Source organism: Episyrphus balteatus, chromosome 1, assembly GCF_945859705.1.
Source record: "Episyrphus balteatus chromosome 1, idEpiBalt1.1, whole genome shotgun sequence".
Taxonomy (NCBI): Eukaryota; Metazoa; Arthropoda; class Insecta; order Diptera; family Syrphidae; genus Episyrphus; species Episyrphus balteatus.
In genome coordinates this window covers 115,538,613-115,556,887 of record NC_079134.1, presented here as the reverse complement: position 1 = coordinate 115,556,887, position 18,275 = coordinate 115,538,613, and the positions used below count along the sequence as shown (strand labels likewise).

General features: G+C 31.9%; 3 protein-coding genes across 4 annotated transcripts; 2 read left to right on the top strand and 1 right to left on the bottom strand.

Annotated features, from left to right (window-relative positions):
• The first annotated feature begins 725 nt into the window (after window positions 1–725).
• On the top strand, window positions 726–7,472 carry LOC129921468 (F-box/WD repeat-containing protein 5). Its single transcript, XM_056003307.1, has 8 exons — window positions 726–1,137; window positions 1,196–1,353; window positions 4,443–4,626; window positions 5,172–5,941; window positions 6,003–6,130; window positions 6,819–7,031; window positions 7,083–7,233; window positions 7,293–7,472. The coding sequence occupies exons 1-8, from the start codon at window positions 903–905 to the stop codon at window positions 7,377–7,379; spliced, it is 1,926 nt and encodes a 641-aa protein (XP_055859282.1). The 5' UTR covers window positions 726–902; the 3' UTR covers window positions 7,380–7,472.
• LOC129921469 (E3 ubiquitin-protein ligase PPP1R11) lies at window positions 7,434–14,270 on the bottom strand. 2 transcript variants are annotated; one of them, XM_056003308.1, is made up of 4 exons: window positions 14,108–14,270; window positions 13,945–14,056; window positions 13,722–13,886; window positions 7,434–7,580 (listed from the first exon to the last, which is right to left on the bottom strand). In XM_056003308.1, the coding sequence occupies exons 1-4, from the start codon at window positions 14,165–14,167 to the stop codon at window positions 7,561–7,563; spliced, it is 357 nt and encodes a 118-aa protein (XP_055859283.1). In that variant the 5' UTR covers window positions 14,168–14,270; the 3' UTR covers window positions 7,434–7,560. The 2 variants fall into 2 exon arrangements, with proteins under 2 accessions (XP_055859283.1, XP_055859284.1); XM_056003309.1 differs by having other exon boundaries at window positions 13,945–14,053; window positions 14,108–14,269.
• A 1,846-nt stretch (window positions 14,271–16,116) lies between these two features.
• On the top strand, window positions 16,117–18,061 carry LOC129905945 (NADH dehydrogenase [ubiquinone] flavoprotein 1, mitochondrial). Its single transcript, XM_055981570.1, has 4 exons — window positions 16,117–16,276; window positions 16,472–17,654; window positions 17,713–17,828; window positions 17,894–18,061. Exons 1-4 carry the CDS (start codon window positions 16,228–16,230, stop codon window positions 17,968–17,970), a joined length of 1,425 nt encoding a protein of 474 aa, XP_055837545.1. The 5' UTR covers window positions 16,117–16,227; the 3' UTR covers window positions 17,971–18,061.
• Window positions 18,062–18,275: the final 214 nt, after the last annotated feature.

Here is an 18,275-nt window from a genome sequence, read left to right as displayed (position 1 = left end):
TAACCTAACCTAACCTAACCTAACCTAACCTAACCTAACCTAACCTAACCTAACCTAACCTAACCTAACCTAACCTAACCTAACCTAACCTAACCTAACCTAACCTAACCTAACCTAACCTAACCTAACCTAACCTAACCTAACCTAACCTAACCTAACCTAACCTAACCTAACCTAACCTAACCTAACCTAACCTAACCTAACCTAACCTAACCTAACCTAACCTAACCTAACCTAACCTAACCTAACCTAACCTAACCTAACCTAACCTAACCTAACCTAACCTAACCTAACCTAACCTAACCTAACCTAACCTAAACCTATGTTCTTTTACTTATATATTTTTAGATATTTTGAAATAATAATAGTGTTTAGCGATTATATTGAGATATTAAGCCTGGTACGCTGTTCGAGCTAAATTTTAGCCGAGATAAAATTGCCATACAAGTTATCGATAATTTGTATGGGATCCATTTTAACACAGATAAAATTTTTCCATAATTTGTATGGGAGCTAAAGTTTAGCGTGAGCTGCGTACCAGGCTTTAGAGAAAAAAAATAATTATAGCAACAAAGCTACTGTTGTAGTAGGGAGAAGGAGCGACACTGCACTGGTAGGTACTTCTAAGCATTTCAAAGGCGACACCACTGTTCTATAAAAACACTCAAATGTCAAAATAACAGCTGGTTCGATACGATATTACATACGATATACAAATGTACGATGAGTGAACAAAAGTGACCCGAGAAATTGTTGAAGTTGCGAAAAAAAGTTTGATGTTTTATAACAATAATATTTAGATGATTTGGATACAAATTTTTTGTTTTTGTTTCGTCTCCCTACCTTAATAAATATATAAGCTTTATCAACATACAAATATCTAAAAATTATATTTTTTTAAAATGGATTTTTCCAACAATTCGAAAAAAATCAGAGTAGAAAGTGCCAATGAATCGTCGTGGTGGACTTTACCCGAACCAGTTCTAATTGAAATTCTTTTATATTTACCACCAAAAGATATAATTAATGCAGGATTCACTTGCCAACGTTGGTATGATATATCCAATGATAATACAATATGGAAAAAAAAGTTTCAACAAAGACACAAAACGGATCATAGTATTCGTATCAAACCTGGTATTTTTATTTTTATTTGGCCAGTTCTATGAGTTTATGCAATCGTTTCTTTTAATAGGTAGTGATTCTTGGAAAAGCGAATATAAAAGGCTAGCCTGTAATATCCCTTTCGTATTATCACAGAAACTCAAAGGACATACTCACCAAGTTCTTCATGTTAGTTTTTCTCACAATGGAAAGATGTTTGCCACTTGCTCCAAGGATGGATATGTCATCGTAAGTAGGATCATAGAATACCTAATTATATGTTATATCATTGTGAAAGGAATGATTTAATTTTCTCAAGTTCTAATTGTAGGAGCTAATGAAAGTCGATTAGTTTTGGCTTAACCACAAAAATGTATTGACACTATCAAAAATAACTTTCACTTTATTTATATTAAATATAAATTAAGTTTACATTTTTTGCCTACATTAACTTGTAGAAGACTGCTTTAGGTTTGGCAATTGACAATTTAGGGGGGAAGTTTCTCTGAGATACTACGTTTGTTCTACTACCCGTTGTTCACATATATCGTACCTAATAGCTTACCTACCATTTGAATGAACAAACTGAATCTGTGGCAAACAGTTTTTGTCCACTAATGGCACACTACAGCCTTACCGTGCATATTGAAATAAAAAAATTAAGGCATAGGTAATTTAGAAAAATTAAGAAACTTCAAAAGAGTATGAGATGACTCTATTTTGAGAGACAAACCCTTAGTCTGAGGCTTCCAAATGGAAATGGTAATCGATTCAGCTATCAGATATAATGATCTCTCTTAGCAATTGAATATTGCCACCCACATATTTTTTTACATTGCTGAAAATGTCTAAATTTCTTCAATTAAAAACAGGAAAAATAAACTAAAATTGGTAAAAATTTGCCGAAGCTAGATTTTTTGCAAGAATAAAGAGATTTACGGAATTTTGCATACCGTTTTGTTGTCAATGCAACAAGGTCTATAGAACGTGATATATAATTTTAACACTTTTTTATCAAAGTGTAAAATTTTTCGTAGATCTCGAGAGCAAAAAATTTAATCAATCCGACAAAATTAGTCCTTTCTTTGGGTAGAAATTTGTATAAGTTCTGTTAATGAGAGGTTTACGTTCGCAGATTTAAGAAAAAAAAAAAAAAGATTAAAAAAAGGCCTTGCCATTGATCAGGGGTCGAATTACGGCACACGATTACGATCATACGTTAACGTTTTGACTATTTATAAGTATGTTCAACGAGGATTCTTCTAGATCAGAACAGGACAGGACAGCACAGTTTCGTGAGAAACGTCAGAACAAGTTAGAACAGTCATTTAAACGTCAGTTGTCAAAATAATAAAAAAAAAAAACAAATTGTAAATTATACGAATATTTTGTTTATCGTTTCTCGTTATTTTTTTCTAATTTTTCGTGTTTTTACTGCGAAAAATTAATTGTTTTTAGTTATAAAAACCACGAACACCCGAGAAATATTCGCACAATTAAATCAAAACAAAAACAAAAAATGACAGCTTTGATTTTGACACTTCTCATGAATCTTTTCTAACCTGATCTGACTCAAAAGCAAGAACAGAAAATCCTGTTCTAAACTGTTCTAGGTTTGTCAATGAACAGCAAACTAGAACAGTTCAGCACAGAAAAAAAGTCAATGAACAGCAAAAAGCTATACTTTTCTGCCTAGAACAGTCCAGCACATCGTCAGTGAACAGAGCTTATGTCTCTATTTGATTATTAGAATACGATAGGGACACATAGCAACCATTCGTTAACGAACGTATGCCGTAATTCGACCTCAGCTTTTTTGATTGAGAAACGGCTTATTTTTACATAAAGCCCTTTAAAATAAAAAATGAATGCTTTGCTAAAAAAAAGCTTATAGAACTATTTACATCGAAAACAAAAATAAAAAAAACATCTCGTAATTACTTGTTATTTTTTTAATTTTTTTTTTTTTCAAACTCGCAATAAAACCAAAAAAAAGGGCTTATCATACATAATAAAGGAGGACAGTTAAAAAAATTTTATTTTTCATTCCAAGCCTTTTACCACTAAAGCAAGAAATCACATTTCCTCTAAAAGATTTTACCTGTTGCAGGTTTTCTTAAGTTTCATAAAATATATGGGTTTTCCAGCAAACGTGTGAATGACTTGTTTGTTTATTATTGTTTTCTTATAATAACAAATTAATGAACTATTTTTATCCCGCTTTTTCGAAAAAAGTTAGCATCAAAGTCTTAAACTAGACACCGCCACAGAAAAAAAAACATGGGTTCCTGACGATATTCTAAGCCGAAAATCTGATAAGGTTATTTATTTTTGTTTTTACTTCGTTCTCGAGTTATAACGGTTATGGGTTTATGTATTGTTTCCTGTAAACAGCTTAATTTTTTGTATTCAAACAAAAATAATAATTATTAAAACTTATCTCACATTAAGACGTTGTTTAATAGTTTTTGAGTGTTTTTCCTAACTATTTTTACTTTTACAACATTTTATTCAAATTATTAAATAACATTTCTTCTGATTAAGATTATTAGTTTTCTTCGATTTTCTCACCTCTAGGATGGTTTAATTTTTAAATGAAAAACAAAAACTTAGGTAAAAAAATAACATTTTTGAACAAAAAAAAAAAGGTAAGACTGAGCTGTTTTTATTTTAAAGAAGCTCAAAAGTATAAAAAACAAACATTATAACCACTAAAAACCGTAAAAATGAATTGTAGGTATTGCCTAATTTTTTTGTTTTTTATTCAGAATTGGAAATAATCCTATTATGTAATAAAATGCTAAGGAAGAGAATAAATAGATCGTTTTTCAGTGTTTTTTCCTAGTTTTTTTTACTTTGATATTAAAAAAAAACTATTAAATAACAGTTTTTTCTTTGAAATTAATTGTATTAAAAAAATGGCTTATTTTGAGTAAGGAAAACTTCATTGTATTGCTTTTTATTTAAAAATTGATATAATCCTATTTTGTAATAAAAACCCTGAGTAAATCGAAGTTAATAACTAATAAAAACGTTACTTTATAACACATTTTTCGAATGAAATGGTTTCAAAGTAAAAAAAAAAGTAGGAAAAAATACTACAAACCGGCTAAAATCTTTGAAAAAAAGTTCCAAATAAACAGAAAAAAGTTGTGAGATAAGTTCAAATGGTATTTAATTTATTGCTTGAATAAAACTAAAATTATTATTCAAAGATGGACAGACAACTTGACAAGTTTGGTTCAAAAATTTTGAGGTTGCAGTTTTTTTTTAACTGTAAATAAAATTTTAACTCTAAAATTGAAATTTTGTCAATTTTGTTGTATTTTTTTTATTAGATATGGAACTCGGATCATCCTTGTACTGAAAGACACTCGCATAATATGAAACAGTTTAGCTGGAAGTATACACAATACTCACAATTTAATCAAAGCGATACATTATTAATGGTATCAGGAGTTCATTTTGGGCAGCCACATAGCACTTCTGGGGAAATTGCAGTTTTTACAGTTGATGACAAAAGTATGTATAGAACATATTGTTACCAAATCGGCTAAATGTAAAACGTGCCACTAACCACTTGAAGTTTTGCAAGGATTGTAGACGCAAAATTATGGATTTTTACTTAACCCTTAACCACCTACCTGCGGTCTCACAGACCGCAACGGAAAAATTGTGAATTTTGTTGCCTTGTAATTTTGTTGAAGATTTTTTTATATTACATTTTTTATTTTTATTTAATTCTTTGATATGTTAGTTTATAAGAATGAATACGAAGAATTCGAAATTTTAGGCTCCTACTGTAACAGAGCTCAATATATAAGCACAGTCAGTGCCCATATAGAGGGTAGGTGGTTAAGGGTTAAAAATTTCTTAAAATTGTAATAGTTAAACATTTCTAAACAAGAAAACTTGTTTTTTTAAGTAAAAGTCTTTTTCTTGAAATTCGATTAAATTGTTTTGTGAAAATTTAATTAGTGACCGCCTAACATTCAAAATGCCTATTTGAAAAAAGTACCCTAAAAATATAGCATATTCTTGGAATAAAAAAATTGTATTATTTTCAGATGAATCTACTCTAAGATGTCGCGTTGTGAATCGTCCATACGATGTATTTGGCACATGGTTTTGTGATCAATATCTAATATCGGGTGATTTACACTGGCTGGCTCATTTAGTAAGTACCTCTGTTCTTTGGCTGAATAAGGCGAGCCAAGAGGTTAGTTCCGAACATGTTCCTGTGATGAATCAATTATATAAATTCTACAACCGAAATGCTAGTTCTGTGCGAGCAGTTATTATGGCAAAGTGCCCTTGGTTGGATGAATCCAACGACCCCTTAGCACCTGAAAAATCTGAAAAATTATTACCCTCCCCAAATGAAGATATTTTACCAGAAACATCTTTATCAAGCAAAGCTCGTGGAAATCCGCTTTCTAATTCGAATTTTCAAAGCATGTCAAAGGAATGTATTGATGAAGATTTTTGTCTTCCAAATATTAATGCGAATTCAAATAGCAACTATATCGATAAATCCGTTGAAACGATTCATTACTTAAATGAATACCATGTAAATTTTGCAGACAGTGACATGGAAAAGGACGCATCTGCATCTTGTACATCTGCTGAAGCAAAAAAACAAGATATCACCGAAGAGTATGATGAAATGGAAAACTCTATTCCAAGATATATAATTTTTTCTACGGGATCCAAAACCTACACACCACATCAAGTTGGAATCAAACGAGTAAGAAATATTACATTTCCTAAAAGATTAGATCCTGGCCCATCTTTGAAGGAGCGCATTGCCGCGAAAAAGAGAGCAAAAGAGGAGCAGGTTAGTAGTTTAAGTTATTAATTAAAATATTATAAATATTTTAAGCTCCTTGAATTTTCAGCAAAATCAGCCTAGAGTGGAACCTGATTGGTGGAACTTTGATGCTGTTGCTGATCGCTTCGACAAAGTTGACAAAGTAATTGACTTGCATGGGCACATTATTGGCATGGCTTTAAGTCCAGATCACAGGTAAAAATGTTTAGATTTTCCTGACAAATATATATTTTATGATTTTTTCTGTGCGACTCAATAAAATCAAAAAATCTTCATATTAGTCAATTTGGTGTAGAGGACGATTTAAAAATGTTGGTCTAATGCATTTGTGACCATGTTTTGAGAACACTTAACTAGTCTGGCGACAAACTGATGTAAGAATAGTGTGACAAATTTCCCGAATCATTTTGATGCGATTTGTTTAACTAGTTCTCAACGAAATCGAAACCCTCAAAAAATTTCTCGTCTATTATTTTGCACATTACAGTACTTTTGCGTCCTGATATTGAATTTAAAAGATTCTCTCTCAGTTTTCTTAAACCTCAATTTTACATATTCGAAACTCAAGATAGAGGGCCATCGTGATTCGTGAATAGCTAGGGAAATTTTGTTTACCTAGAAGTATTTTTTTTGTGTCCCGGTATTTATTGTGCGCTCTTGAATCTCCCTTGGAATATATTTCAGAGAACAAAAAATCATATGAACATAAAGTCTTATAAATCTTGATAAAGTTAAGCACGGTGCACAGACGAATAAAACTTATGATATAAGTTTTTAAACCAACACTTTAGGATCGTTTTTGTTCAATATTTTGTTAGTTTAAAATAATTTTGTGGTCTTTACATAAAATATAACTTAACTTTTATTACATTATTTATTACAGATATTTATATGTCAACACACGCCCATGGCCAAGAGGTTACATCATAACAAATGCTTTGGATCCTCCTCCGATTGCTCAAGAAATTGATATACACGTTATTGATCTTATGAGCCTTAAACTTGTAGGAAATATGCTTAAGTCACATAAAGCTTATACACCTGGAACAGAGTGTTTCTTTATTTTTCTTGATGTCTCTGACAATTATGTAGCAAGGTGAGTTTGAAAAATAATAAAAATGAATAATTGTACTTTTTGTATATTTAGTGGCGCTGAAGACATGCATGCATATCTTTGGGATCGTTATTATGGAATATGTTTGGCTAAATATAAACATAATGATGTTGTTAACTGTGTTGCTTTCAACCCTCGTGATTCAGAAATGCTTGTAACTACAAGCGACGATTATTCAATTAAAGTAAGTTATTTTTATTTACCATACATATGATCAAATATACAATTTTATTTCTTTAATAGATCTGGAGATCAAAAGAAAGTGCTAAAAGTATTGGTTTAGACTTGAAAACATGTACAGAAGCTGTAGAGTTGCGTTCGAAGTCTTGATTGTGAAACAAAAAAAAAATATTGTGTGCACATAATTTGTATAATAATTTAAAGTTAATTTTAGTAAATGTTTATTTCGTATTAACAACTTAATTTATATTGATGAACCGAGTTTAATTAGAAAGATAGTTTAGCAATTGAATTTAAGAGCCTTCACTGCTTCGTTTTACAGCTGGACTTCTTACTTTGATGTGCAACCACCTGAAACAAAAAAATATAAAATATTACAAATACTAAAATTTATTTATTTGTTCGATATGTTTTTACACAAATTATTGAGTTGTTGAACTGCGTAAAACCCGTAAATATATAAATAAATTTTAAATTTTACACCTTTTGGTTTTAGAATTTTCGAAAACTGCGATTATAAATAGATTGTTAAGTAAACTGGGTACAATGCACACTAAAATACCCATTGAGAAAATATTTACTATTTATTCTGGCTAAAAATTAAGTCGTAAACCAGATAAGTAAAAGTATTTCCGAACAAAGAAAAAAGAAGAGGAATACATTTGGCCTGTTTTTTTAAATAAATAGTGAAAAAATGAAAATAAATCCATTTATTAAGTAAGAAATTTTAACTCTGAAAATAAATTGCGCGAACCTTTTCCCCGCAAAACTTCTATATAAGTGAATAGAGCGATCACAAAGAAATGCAAATGTGTACCTTTGAAGTCATCTCGCATGATTATGGCTGAAGTGAAAAAACTCGGTGAAGAAAGTGTCAAGCAGACTTATAAGAATGGGACTTAATAATGCTGAGTTGTATAAACGGGTAAGCAAGAAAATCCTAATGTTATAAAAAAACATCAAAGATCGCTTTACATTTGCGCAAAAAAATATATGAATAAAAACATGCAGTTTTGAATGAGTCTTTTTTTGAGTGATGAAACAAAGTTCAACTGCATTGGACCCGTCGCCAAAACATTTGTATATCGTCAAAAATTTTATTGAAATGAAATAATATCTAATTATTAATTTTATGATTCCTCATAGGCTAATTCATGTCCTGAAATAGAAATTTAACCCTTTCAGTCACACAATTTTATGTAAAAACTCAGACAGTTCCAAGGAACTGATGCATCCGATTATAGTGTTGGAAAAGAATACAATCTTTAATTAATGCAATCTTATGTCGAATTCCTTTCAATTGAAAAATCGAATTTTCGGCGATCTCGAAGCGAATTTTTTCTGAAAATCATGTTCCATAGAAAAAAAAATTCGCCTCAAACGAAGCAGAATTCGATTTTTTTTAATCCCTCTTTTTTGAAATGTCGAATTCCTTTCAATTTTTAGAATCGCCTCAAAAAAATGGAATTTTTGGTGTTAAAAAGGAACATGAAAACAAACCGAATTCTTTTTGCGATTGTGTGTGTGTCATTTGACAACAAATTTTACACAAACGTCAAGCTGAAACCAAAACAATTTCTGTAAAATAAAACCAAAGGTTCCTTTGATCAATAATTTTGTTTATTTTCTTCGGTAATATAAATTTAATTTAATCCAAATCAATAGGAAATTGCAGATATTATTAAGATCTGAGTGAAGATGAAGTAAAAGGTTAATTATTTGGCCGTATGCTGTGGTTTTACAGAGAAAAAAAATTCCTGAAGATAATCACGAGAAGAAAAGTCACAGTAATTTGACTTTTTCACAAGAACTATGCCAAGAAAAATTATATTTTGATCGCACATTGTTTTTTTTTTTTATTTATTTCATATTTTTCCGCAATAAAAACACGATATTCCATTATAATTTACTCTTTATTTTAAGTTGGTATTCTCAAATAAACAAACAACACGAAGGAATCTTTCAGCTTGACGTTTGAGAAATGTCAAATGTTCCAAGTGTGTGTGTGAATCCGTGTAAATCTCTCAAAAAAGAGGGATTAAAAAAAATTCGAATTCTGCTTCGTTTGAGGCGAATTTTTTTTCTATGGAACATGATTTTCAGAAAAAATTCGCTTCGAGATCGCCGAAAATTCGATTTTTGCATTGAAAGGAATTCGACAAAAGATTTACACGGATTTGCACACACACTTGGAACATTTGACAGTTCTCAAAGGTCAAGCTGACAGTTTTCTTCGTGTTGTTTGTTTATTTGAGAACATCAACTTCAAGAGTAAATTTTAATTAACGGCCATATTATTCACTAGTTTAAAAAATACATCTGGATGAAAACAATGTCAAATGTCAAAAATAAATCCAATTCCATAATATTCACTAATTAAATACAATCTTAAATCCAATTTTTCAAATCCAATCTCGTTAAATCCAAACAAATTTAAACTGCTCTCTGGAGGTCTGTTTAACTTTATAAATCCAGATGTAAAATTCATTTTCACAGTGTTCAGTTGTTTTTTCAAGTATTTTGTGAAGAAAAAATAAAGATTAATGCAAATCACACAACATTTATTGAATAATCACTTAATTTTTTTTGAGTGAATAATATGAACAAAAAATTAAATCCTTGGATTTATGAAATTCAGATTTAATGGATTGGATTTAAAACTAACTTTAATCCAAACTAAATCCAGAGTGAATAATATGGCCGTAAATATCGTATTTTTATTGCGGAAAAATATGAAATAAATAAAAAAAAACAATGTGTGATCAAAATATATTTTTTCCTGGCATAGTTCTTGTGAAAAAGTCAAATTACTGTGACTTTTCTTCTCGTAATTGTCATCAGAAAATTTTCACTGTAAAACCACAGCATACGGCCAAAACAATAACCTTTTACTTCATCTTCACTCAGATCTTAATAATAACTGCAATTTCCCTTTGATTCTGATTAAAATAAATTTATATTACCGAAGAAAATAAACAAAATTATTGATCAAAGGAATCTCTGGTTTTATTTTGCAGAAATTGTTTTGGTTTCAGCTTGACGTTTGTGTAAAAATTGTTTTCAAATGACACACATACAATCGCAAAAAGAATTCGGTCTGTTTTCATGTTTTTTTTTAACACCAAAAATTCGATTTTTTTGAGGCGATTCAAAAAATTGAATGGAATTCGACATTAGAAATTCAGAGCCATTTTTGTTTTCTCGTATTATTTTACAAAAAAAAAAAAAACAAAAAAGAATTTGGCCGCCATCAGCTTTTTACTCCATCTACTCCGTCATTTTTGAACAATATTTTTTGTAAATTTTTTACCAGGATTTACATGGAAAAATTGTTCACCTACAGCTACAAATAAAATTAATCTCTTGGCAATATACATTTGCAATTCATTTGAATATTGTAAAATGAAAGGGCAAAAAAGATCGAAAGTGAATTGAAATCACTTTTCAATTTCATGTGAAATGAAATTACACGTTCTGCATATCGATCGATTTCGAAAACTTTGAAACTGCTTCGAACTGTCAGAACTGAAGGATCATCCGTTTTTATTTTGTCTATAAAGTGAAATTACTACGTGTGCAGCAAATTATTGTAATATTATTGCAAGTTTTAATAGAAAATATTATTAAAGTGTAAAAAAGTGAATGAGGTGGCGAACACAGGCAGTAAGTTTTGTTTTGTTAAGTTAAGTTTTGATAATATTTTGCCCGAAAAATTGCATATTCTTTGAAAAAGCACCAATTTCACGAACAAAAAAAAGTGAATTCAATTCGATCAAAAAATGTAAATACAGTCGTCGGCATAATTATTTTGACTAATTTACAATTCTCTATCTAATAAGAATAATTTCTAACGGTTAAACTTTACATAGGTAAAGTTAATGGTTATTTATTAAGTATGTTATGGTGAATCTTATGGTGGTCAAAGTAAGTCATATGAGTGAAATTTGGCTTTCAGGCAGCTTTTTTTTGTATTAGAAGTGCTATTTTTTGAGCGGCATAAGTATTTTGACCAGCATTCTTTTTCAATTTTGGTAAGGTAAAGTAATACCTTTTGCTTATTTTAAGCATGTATTCAACTGCTGAACATGTTTAGGCTCAGATTCATAAAAAAAAATTGGAAAAATTTCGCAAATAAACATTGAAATTAGGGCATTTATTGTTACAAGCTAAAATTCCCGTTACCTGTTAAACAAATCAACAGAGAACTGATTTGTTTGCGTCAAATTATGTCTTAGCTAATAAAGAAACACAAGAGTACGAGTACTGAGTAGAATCAGCCATGAATCTGTACAAAACAAAAAATTAGACAGAAAAAAGACAAGTTTTTTTTTTGTGGAATTCACTTTGAATCCCAGATTGAACCCTTATATCATGGAGCTGGAAATGAAATCCCTAGAGAAGAATTCCTCATCAAAAAGCAAAGATTCCCAGGAGACTTAGCAAACACAATTTTGGGACTTATACAGCAAGAAAAGCACTAGTTAACCTCTTGGAAGCATGTTGAAAACTATGAAATTCGTAAAAAAGCACGTTGGTAAGCCTAATTTTTTCTGGATCAAGATTTAATGGACCGATGAAAGTTTTTTTGCACTCCATAAATCACCAAGAGTGAATTTTGTGCGGATGCGGTCTAAAAAACTTTGTTCAAGAAAAAAAAAATCTTACCAACATGCTTTTTTGCGAATTTCATAGTTTTCAACATGCTTCCAAGAGGTTAACTAGTGCTTTTCTTGCTGTATAAGTCCCAAAATTGTGTTTGCTAAGTCTCCTGGGAATCTTTGCTTTCTGATGAGGAATTCTTCTCTAGGGATTTCATTTCCAGCTCCATGATATAAGGGTTCAATCTGGGATTCAAAGTGAATTCCACAAAAAAAAACTTGTCTTTTTTCTGTCTAATTTTTTGTTTTGTACAGATTCATGGCTGATTCTACTCAGTACTCGTACTCTTGTGTTTCTTTATTAGCTAAGACATAATTTGACGCAAACAAATCAGTTCTCTATTGATTTGTTTAACAGGTAACGGGAATTTTAGCTTGTAACAATAAATGCCCTAATTTCAATGTTTGTTTGCGAAATTTTTCCAATTTTTTTTATGAATCTGAGCCTAAACATGTTCAGCAGTTGAATACATGCTTAAAATAAGCAAAAGGTATTACTTTACCTTACCAAAATTGAAAAAGAATGCTGGTCAAAATACTTATGCCGCTCAAAAAATAGCACTTCTAATACAAAAAAAGCTGCCTGAAAGCCAAATTTCACTCATATGACTTACTTTGACCACCATAAGATTTACCATAACATACTTAATAAATAACCATTAACTTTACCTATGTAAAGTTTAACCGTTAGAAATTATTCTTATTAGATCGAGAATTGTAAATTAGTCAAAATAATTATGCCGACGACTGTATGTGAAATGCAGAAAATGGGCGTTAATTATTTATTCAGATTATAAATTAAAATTAGTTTAGATAACTTATTCATATTTAGAACATAATTGCAAAATGTACTATGTAGTGCTTGAATATCGCGACTTAAAACACTTGAAGACCGGTTTTTAATCGCATGTCATAGGTACGTTTTTTTTTTAAAGTGGATGTTTTTTTTCTAATACATACCAGACAATTTATTTTTAATAAAAAACATAATTTTTTGTTATAATATTGCAAATAAAATTGTTCTCAAATAAATATAATGTTGGTAGTTTGATAGTTTACAATAGGTTTGAGACTTCTAATTTAACTATCTTAATAAAAAAAAGTTTATAAAAGAATAATAATAACACTTGTTATCTTAAAGTTGATAGATTTTATTTTAATAAAAGATAGTCGACGTGTTTCGTCTTATGAAGACATCATCAGGAACTGACATTACTTATACATGTTTTATCAATTATCGATTGATAGTTGTAAATCGCAATACGGGTGCAAATCTAAGTCTAGTCTCAATTTAAAAAACTGTGCTATATTTCGAAGAAGAGAGCACTTATGAACAAACATGATAAATAACTTAACCGAACAACCTGACTTACTTTCCCAGCAAATACTACTTATCAAGAAGGATAAAAGGCCTTGCAAAAAACTGCCGCCTGGAACCTCGCAACATTGATTTTGACTTAGGACAAGATTGTTTGAGGTTCTTGTGCGCGTGTATAAATAATTTGCAAGAATGAAAAGGATCGAGTCCGAACGGCTAAGCAGAGATGATTTTGCTCATGACTCTTAGATTCTGGGGTAATTCCTCCAGAACCCCTGACAGAATTGTTTAAGGTGGTTTAGACTGGGATACGAAACCATAACTCTGGTGTAATAGCCAATCGCACTAACCATTGCGCTTGTGCTCTGGGGTACTTCATAACCATTTCGTCGTCCAAGAATTGGGCTGCCGTATAAGTCGTTGAAAACCTATTCTAGGGCGATTTATTTTTATTTGTAATTGTGTGTGAGCTTAAGTGGCAAATAAAAAACTATAGCAGGGTAACCAGTATATTACCATTATCTGACTTCGAACACAAAGGTTCATCTGGTGAATGATTCGCCGAATCATCGGCTCGATTTTTGATCTTTTTTTCTGGGTGTCCAAAACAGTGCTCGCACTCTTCCTCATCCTCTGACGAACTTTCACCAAAAACCAATGGTTTTTTATAGATACAGCAACCTAAAAATTGTCAACATAAGAATTTATTAAAATTTTCGAAAATTATGTTTAAACTTACACTTTGATTTCTTTCTATTCAAGTGTTCGTTATCGACAGTACCATCAGTCCATTCAACTTTTTTTGATGTTTTCTTCTTCTGCAAACGCAGTTTCAATATAGGTGGGGTCTGCTACAAGAAATGGGACTCGAATCAGATATTTTCAACATATTTTAATCTTACTGCTGAAGTGCTTGGACTTGGAAGGAGTTCAGTGCGTGAGGATATTGATGTTGATTCCATGTTTTTATTTATATTGCAACTATTAACAAAAAATTAATTTTTATATAAAAAATAACTAAAATGACATTAGTTTTCTGAATAAATTTACTATTGAACGCGTTCAACTACAAGTCGCGTTCGAGAAGACAAAAAGAACGATAGTCTCTTAACACAGAGTTTGCATGAGGGCTATAAATAAAGTACACCACTTAAGGCTCGACCACACCGAAGGGTATATGAAGTAGCGGTACGGATAATTTTATGAAAAATATTCCACACCTAAACGCTGTTGTTCTAGTTCGGAATTTTTTCCTACAATTACCCGTACCGCAACCACATATCGACCCCTTCCCGCCAAATCATCGTAAGTGACATCATAATTGATATTGCCGCTTAGGATAATTTTGTGGGAAGATATACCCTTCGGTGTGGTCAACCCTTTATACAAGGTAATATTTTTCGCTTTTGGGTTTTTTGTGTGTTTTTTTTTTTTTGAAAAAAAAAGTTTAACTAATAATGGGCACGTTCAGGAAATATTAGGGACTAAATATTTAGGCAACGTCATTTTCTGAACGGAAATTTGCGTTAATTGACTAAATTAGTTTGGATATGATGTTATTGTCAAATTTCGAAATTTAATAAAGACCGCATGGGACAAACACCGAATTTAACTTTACTTTAATAAATAAATATTATTTATTATAACCGATAATGCACTTTTAATTCGTTTTTCACACAAATAAATTCAATTTTGCTAACGAAATTCTGTAATTGAAAACAATCAGCTGTCATGTTGACAAAAATAACTTTCCTAGATTTTTAGGTAAAATTTTCTTGCCTAATTTTCCAGTTAGCTTTCCAATAAAATTACCTAAATTGGAAGGATTTTTTTTGACAGTTGACCAATCAGAGGCCGAGAAATTACCTAAATATTTAGTCCCTAACGTTTCTGAACCTGCCCAATTAAACAAATAATTAAAAAAATAATTGTCATTCCAAACATCAGTTTTGATGTTTTTAAACAAATTCTAAACAATTTATGAAAAAACTCATTTGGTAGCACCGATTTTAATCTGTCGAATAAGTTAAGCCCAGAGAATTCTCCGGGCTAAATAACTAAGCCCGACGGGCTAAGGTGTTGTTGTATTTAACATGTAAATTGCTTAGCCCAGACTGCGTTTTTTTGCCCAGTTAAGACCGGTTGTAATAAAAACACACCTAATGTCTACAGGTAGAGTGCTGGGCTAATATGTGGAGGTACATGGGATTGAAACAAATATGTATGTTTTTTTTCAATTAAAATAAAATTCTCCCCATTTCAGAACAACAGTAAAAGTATTGGAATAGATAAAAAAGAAGAAAAAAACCAAAATAGAAAAAAATTAAAAGAAAAAAAAATAAATTCAATAAAATCTTTTGTTTTTTAGTATTCATAACTTCAGGATCTCATATAAACATCTATAAGGCCTTATTATAACATCTAATGTTGGTAATAGTTTCCTTAGCGAAGCTCTAGCCTCGATAAAATATTTCGTCGTTTTGTAAAAAGGTCGTTTTACGCTATTCGCCACAAGCTATTAGCTTCTGATTGCCTGTGGAGGAAGGTCTTGAGGAAACCAAATTGATTTGCATTAACCCCCGTCCTTCTTCTTACACAAGTCAAATAATAGTTTGCATTGAATCTTATCCAAGATGAATTGTTTACGTGCATTACAAAAACAACACCCACCTGAAGCCGATTGGAAAAGAAGCTACATCAAGCTGCATTGGTGCGTGCTTATAAATTTTTGTTCTGCGTTGATATTTGGGAAATCCTACTGCGGATAGATTTGCTAAAAAGAACACGCCTCATGTGTCAAAAAGAACGCACTTTAGTGAAGTTCTAGATGTGTCCGCATGGAAGAGTACAGCCATAAGCCGTTAATCATCAATCTGATAGCCGTTAGCCGCAAGTTCCCAGCTGAGAGCCGATTAACATCTGTCAGAGCTGTCACTTTTCAGTCATAGCTGCAACATTCACCTGTGTTATGTCAAGATAAAAATTTATATTGTACATTTGAATCGATTTTAACTTTTGCAAAATGGCTAGTGGTCTAGCTAAACTACATTTTAAATTAAAGCCCCAATTTTGTAAGTATCTACTAAATATATAAAAACATTTAAAAATGCAAATTGCTATTCAGTAAATGAAAACCTACAAAATACGTAGTTTTGTTTTCTACCTCTTTGTTATGTAATTCACTGCACCCGTAAAAATATCGCTTTTCTAATTTCATCATTTAATGAAAATATCTTTGAATTCAATTATAATTTGTATATGTTTAGCGGCCGTTCCATTATGGTGTGTTCGTTACCAAGGTACACAAGCACCACCCCCTGGCACTCCACCACCACAAACTAAAACCAAATTTGGACCACTAGCTGATCAAGATCGCATATTCACCAATCTCTATGGACGTCATGATTGGCGTCTAAAGGGTGCATTGAAACGCGGTGATTGGTACAAAACTAAAGAAATTGTTTTAAAAGGACCCGACTGGATCATCAATGAAATCAAGACATCCGGTCTTCGAGGACGTGGTGGCGCAGGTTTCCCCAGTGGAATGAAGTGGTCTTTCATGAACAAGCCATCCGATGGCAGACCAAAGTACTTGGTTGTAAATGCTGACGAAGGAGAGCCCGGAACCTGCAAGGACAGAGAGATCATGCGACATGATCCTCATAAGCTTGTCGAGGGTTGCCTAATTGCTGGACGAGCAATGGGAGCACAAGCTGCTTACATTTATATTCGAGGAGAGTTTTATAACGAAGCATCTAACATGCAATTGGCTATTGCCGAGGCATACCAAGCCGGACTCATTGGCAAAAATGCATCTGGGTCTGGTTACGACTTTGATGTTTTCATGCACCGAGGTGCTGGAGCTTATATTTGCGGAGAGGAAACTGCTCTGATTGAATCGCTCGAAGGAAAACAGGGTAAGCCAAGACTAAAGCCTCCATTTCCAGCTGATGTCGGTGTATTTGGTTGCCCAACAACTGTAACGAATGTCGAAACAGTGGCAGTTGCACCAACAATTTGCCGAAGGGGAGGAAATTGGTTTGCAAGTTTTGGTCGTACACGAAATTCTGGAACTAAGTTGTTTAATATTTCGGGGCATGTAAAGACTCCATGCACTGTTGAGGAGGAAATGTCAATTCCACTTAAGGAATTGATTGAGAGACATGCCGGAGGGGTGACTGGTGGTTGGGATAATTTGCTTGGAATAATTCCTGGTGGCTCGTCTACTCCAGTGATTCCAAAATCAGTTTGTGATGATGCTATTATGGATTTCGATGGGTTGATTGCAGCTCAAACTTCTTTGGGAACTGCTGCTATCATTGTTATGGATAAGTCGACCGATATAATTAAAGCTATTGCACGATTGATATCTTTCTATAAGCACGAAAGTTGTGGACAATGTACACCATGTCGAGAAGGCATTGGATGGATGAACAAAATTATGGCCCGGTATTGAAAACATACATTTGAGTTTATGAGATAGGTTTTTAACTATTTATTATTTTAGATTTGTTGCTGGAAATGCTCAGCCATCCGAGATTGATATGTTGTGGGAAATATCAAAACAAATTGAAGGACATACAATTTGTGCTTTGGGAGATGGTGCAGCTTGGCCTGTCCAAGGTTATTATTTTACATAGTTGTTTTTTGTATGTGTACTTAACTGATAAGTTTATGATTCTTTTCAGGTTTAATAAGGCATTTCCGACCTGAAATTGAGGCAAGAATGAAACAACATGCAGGAAAAGCTGCTGCAAAAGCTTAAAAACTTTGCATTATATTAATTAAAATAAATAGCTTTTGTTTTTTTTCTGCCTAAAATCGAATTAATTAAAATATTTACATATTTAGGCAAATAGAGGTGTTTAATTCATGGGAGTGGCTAAGGGGGGGGGGGGTCACAGTTCAAGCTGGACCACCCTAAGATTTTAAGCGAGTTATTATTTTTTTTATATCGTTTAACTCCATTTCCTCTAATACCGCTACCTAGGGATGGATGTTGTTAGTATAAAATCCGGTTTTTCCGGTTTTTTTCCTTTTGGTAAAACCGACCGGTTTTAAACCGGGCCA